The sequence below is a fragment of the Otolemur garnettii genome, unplaced genomic scaffold (assembly GCF_000181295.1).
Source record: "Otolemur garnettii isolate 467f Iridium unplaced genomic scaffold, OtoGar3 scaffold00013, whole genome shotgun sequence".
In the NCBI taxonomy this organism is placed as follows: Eukaryota; Metazoa; Chordata; class Mammalia; order Primates; family Galagidae; genus Otolemur; species Otolemur garnettii.
The window spans coordinates 5,813,605-5,818,300 of record NW_003852408.1 but is presented as its reverse complement, the minus strand read 5'-3'; the positions used below and the strand labels follow the sequence as shown (position 1 = coordinate 5,818,300).

Below are 4,696 nucleotides of genomic sequence, written 5' to 3'. Positions count from 1 at the left end.
TGTACCCATTACCTAAACATAACAATAAACATTTTCCTATTGCTTGTTTTAGCTCTGTTTTTAAAATAGGACATTTTCCTGCTAGACATATAAGTAAACATTTCAAACAACAACAAAAAGACATTTCTCTGTACATGCTGAGCATCCCTAATCTGAAAATCCAAAATGCTCCAAAATCTGAATTTTTTTTTAATTTTGAGACAGTCTTACTCTCTTGCCCTCAGTAGAGTACTGTGGCGTCACAGCTCACAGCAACCTCCAATTCCTGGGCTCAAGTGAGTCTCCTGCCTCAGCCTCCCAAGTAGCTGGGACCACAGGCACCTGCCACAATGCCTGGCTATTTTTTGGTTGCAGCCGTCGTTGTTTTGGTGGGGCAGGGCTGGATTAGAACCCGCCACCTTAGGTATATGTGGCTGGCGCATTAGCCACTTGAGCCACAGGTGCTGAGCCAGTTTTGTCTGTTTTATAGCATTTTAATGTGGCAAATAAACTATTCTGCTATCCTGGCTTTTAATGATGGCCATATATAGAAACCTAGTTTTTTTGTTTTTTTTTTTTGAGACAGACCTCAAGCTGTCGCCCTGGGTAGAGTGCCATGGTGTCACAGCTCACAGCAACCTCAAACTCTTGGGCTTAAGTGATTCTCTTGCCTCAGCCTCCCAAGTAGCTGGGACTACAGGTGCTGGCCAAAACGTCTGGCTAATTTTTTTCCTTCTTTCTTTTCTTTTGTTTTTTTAGACAGTCTCAATTTGTCACCTTCAGTAGAGTACTGTGGCGTCACAGCTCACAGCAACCTCAAGTTCTTGGGCTCAAGTGATCCTCTTGCCTCAGCCTCCTGAGTAGCTGGGACTACAGGTGCTGCCAAAACGTCTGGCTAATTTTTTTCCTTCTTTCTTTTCTTTTGTTTTTATTTAGTAGAGACAGGGGAGGGGCGGGGGTGGGTTCTTCCTGTTGTTCATGCTGGTCTCAAACTCCTAAATTCAAGCACAAAATTTTGAAACTTTGAACTCCAATAACACCCCAAGTGGAAAATTTATCTGTCTTCATGTGATGGGTCACAGTCAAAATGTAGTGATAACTTTGTTTCATGCACAAAGTTATTAAAAATATTGTATGTAATTCCTTCCTATTTACGTAAGGTACATATGAAACACACAGATTCTGTGTATACACTTGGGTCCCCTACCTAAGATAGCACATTATATGCGAGATAGCTCAATATTTTACTCAGTATATGCAAATATTCCAAAACCCTAAATTCTAAACAGTTCTGGTCCCAATCATTTCAGATAAGGGATATTCAACCTGTATAATCATAAAACCCTTATCAGGCTAAACAAAATTAACAAAATTTCGTAATATTATCTAACCCAATTCTTCTACATACTTTTCCCAATTATCCCTAACAAAATTTACAAAATGCATTTAGTTGAAACATGTTTTTGTTCTCTTAATCTAGGACAGTTCCCTCCATCCCCCTCCCTCTTTTTTTTTTTTTAAAGAGACAGGGGTGGTCGCCCAGACTGGGTAGTGCAGTGGTGTGGTAGATCAGCCTCAAACTGGGCTCACACCATCTTCCTGAGTAGCTGGCACCACAGGTCTGCAACACCATGCCCAGCTAATAATTTTCTCTCTTTTTAAATGATTTTTCTTTTATTTAAATTTTTGTATAGAGAAGGGATCTTGAACTCCTGGGATCAAGCAATTCTTCTATCTTGGCCTCCCAAATTTCTGGGATTAACAAGCCTAGTCTTTTTTTTTTTTTAAGTGACATTTTTTAATTGAAAACAGTGCCATTTTTTATGTACTGTACCACCATTGGGATTTATCTGAATGTTTCCTGCAAACTGGGAATTAGGTCTAAAGACTTAATTACATTCAAGTTCTCTATTTCTTTTTTCTTCTTTTTAAGTACAAAGAAATAACAAACGACAAGGTGCACAGGTGGACCTCCAGGATGACTGCTGTCTCTTCTGATCCTCCCTCCTCCTCACACTCTGCTTGTTCTTTATCTCCACACACACACACCCAAGAATAGAAAGGCAGAAAATTCAAATGGAATTTGAATGGGAAGATACAAACTAACTGAAAGCTTCTTTCTACCTGCCTCCACGGTCCACCACTGAGATCTGTTCTGCATGGAAGTGTCCTGTATGTAGAGCACGGGTTCTCTGAGAAGGATTGATTTTTTTTTAAGTCACCTCACCTTTGTTGATTTTGAAAACAACTTTTTGGACTACAAGGACTCATCACAGCTTTCTAGATAATGTTCCATTATTGAACTTCTGAAAGCGTGCTTTTGAAATTTAATTCTTAAATAATTTAAACTACTGATGTTTCCATTTTATTCCAATTAAACTACACAGCCCGGTTTCGTTTAGAGACTCCACACAGACAGCCAAGGAAACCGATGACTATCTGACTGAGCCCAAAGAGGACCTCAAGAATTCCAACCAGCAGGAGCCCTAAAAATACTGAGAAGTGAATAACCGTGTGTTGGCTCGTGGTGTCGCTGAAGGTGGGGTTGTTGAGAACAGGAAGTAAACAGGAGTTGTTGTAGAACCACTGGAGCGTGAAGGATTCTGGATGAATGTTACTGGAAAACAGGAGAAAAGACAAAGTTAAGGAATCCGGCATTGTGCCCGGAAAGGAACGAGTAGAGTGAGACAGAGTGCACTTTTGAAATAACGTGTCCAGAAACCAGAGTTAAGACAGGGTTTCTGACCATGTGTCCATTAAACCCCAAGACTCATAAAACTCTATTCATTATATATAGCCCATTATTTAACGAACATTTCTGTAGTACTTCAACCCTGAGGTTGAACCATATGAAATTGCTATTTTTAATTATATGTCATGAATGATTATCCGTGGTTTTGTGTGGTTTGGCCTCTTTATGCAGGCACCCTTCTATGTGCTAAAGATGTGAAAATGAAATAAAGGATCCTTCTCCTTTATCTTATTTATTTATTTGAGACAGAGTCTCAAGCTGTTGCCCTGGGTAAAGTGTCATGGCATCACAGCTCACAGCAACCTCAAACTCTTGGGTTTAAGAGATTCTCTTGCTTCAGCCTCCCAAGTAGCTGGGACTACAGGCACCCACCATAATGCCCAGCTATTTTTTTGTTGTTGCAGTTGTCATTGTTGCTTTTTAATTTGCCAGAGCTGTGTTTGAACCTGCCAGCCCCGGTGTATGTGGCTGGCGTCCTACCCACTGAGCTATGAGCACTGCCCCTCTCCTTTATTTTTATGTTTTATTTTCTTATTTTATTTTATTGAGAAGAGTCTCACTCTGTTGCCCCAGACTAGGGTGCTGAGGTATAAGCTTAGCTCACAGCAACTTCAGACTCCTGGGTTCAAGAGATCCTCTAGCCTCAGTCTACTGAGTAGGTGGGACTACTGGTGCCCACCACAACGCCCAGCTATTTTTAGAGGTGGGGTTTCACTCTTAACTCAGGCTGGTCTTGAACTCCTGAGCTCCAAGGATCCTCCCTCCTTGGTCTCCCACAGTGCTGGGATTATAGGCATGAGCCACCGCACCAGCCAGATCCCCTCCTTTGAAGGAGCTTAGTTCTCAGTGCCCAACTGCCATGTTACATCTGCTCTAAACCAGATGTATGGTTTTTACTCACAAAAGACATTTTAAATACGTCTGATTAAAGTGATTGATCCCTGTTCTAACAGAGCTATGGAAATGAAGATTGTTTACCCTAACACATCTATCTCAAGATGATTTTTCTTTGGCTTATTACAGAGTAAGATGGTGTGTTCTTAGGGAATTTGCATTTCTGGATACCAATAACATTCCACATAGGAGAAAACAATATGAGTTGTGGAATATGAGTCTGCTTTGCAAAATTTGCAGCCAGCGTAGGACAATGCTGTTATAACAGTTTGCTAGGTTAGTCCATCTCCCCGACTAGACTGCGTAGCTGTGCCTGGAGTCCCAGCTACTCAGTCTCCAAGTGCTGGTACATAGAGGGCTGTTCTTTCTTGAAGATTAAATGTTACAGCATCTGTGATAGAAATCTCTGATCTACTTGAAATCATGTACTAAGGGGAGTTTCTTTGGGTTTTGATTCAAAACAACTGTGCTGTGCAAATTGAGAGAATTTTTTAATGTAGCAAGGTAAGGGAAAGGAGAAAAAGAATTTTTTATGGAACTACAAAAGTAAATTCTGGTTATTTACCAACTGAGCAGCTATGCAGATAGCTAATGAATAGGATTGTCTCTCTTCCAATTTGTACAAATTGTGCTTAGATTTAGTCACAGAATCATCTTAAAGACAATGAGTTATTTACATGTAACTCTTCAGTATTATTTATTATTCCAGGACTTTAAAATTTGATTTATTCTCATGCCTACCTACAGTACTATCTACAGCATGAATCCATTAGCTGCTTTATTTCATTTAGGGCCTAGGCAAGGCTCTACAGTTTACTTCATATGTTTTTATTAAAGTTAAAAATTATAAATGTAATGTGTGCTCATGGTTTACAAATTTCAGTTCAGAAGTGTAGAAAGTGGATGTTCCTCTCACTCCCTTGGGATACCCCCTTTATTCTCAAGGATGAAAGTGAAGTTTCTGGTGTATATATATATATTTTTTTTTTGAGACAGAGCCTCAAGCTATCCCCCTGGGTAGAGTGCCGTGGCATCACAGCTCACAGCAACCTCCAACTCCTGGGCTCAAGC

At 40.2% G+C, this 4,696-nt stretch overlaps 1 protein-coding gene across 1 annotated transcript in view; it reads right to left on the bottom strand.

Moving 5' to 3' along the window:
* Positions 1-2,358: 2,358 nt before the first annotated feature.
* Positions 2,359-4,696, bottom strand: part of TM4SF20 (transmembrane 4 L six family member 20) — a 13,861-nt gene continuing 11,523 nt past the window's right edge. The window contains exon 3 of the mRNA XM_003785071.1: positions 2,359-2,596. Within this exon, the coding sequence (XP_003785119.1) occupies positions 2,359-2,596 (238 nt within the window). The remainder of the gene's footprint in view (positions 2,597-4,696) is intronic.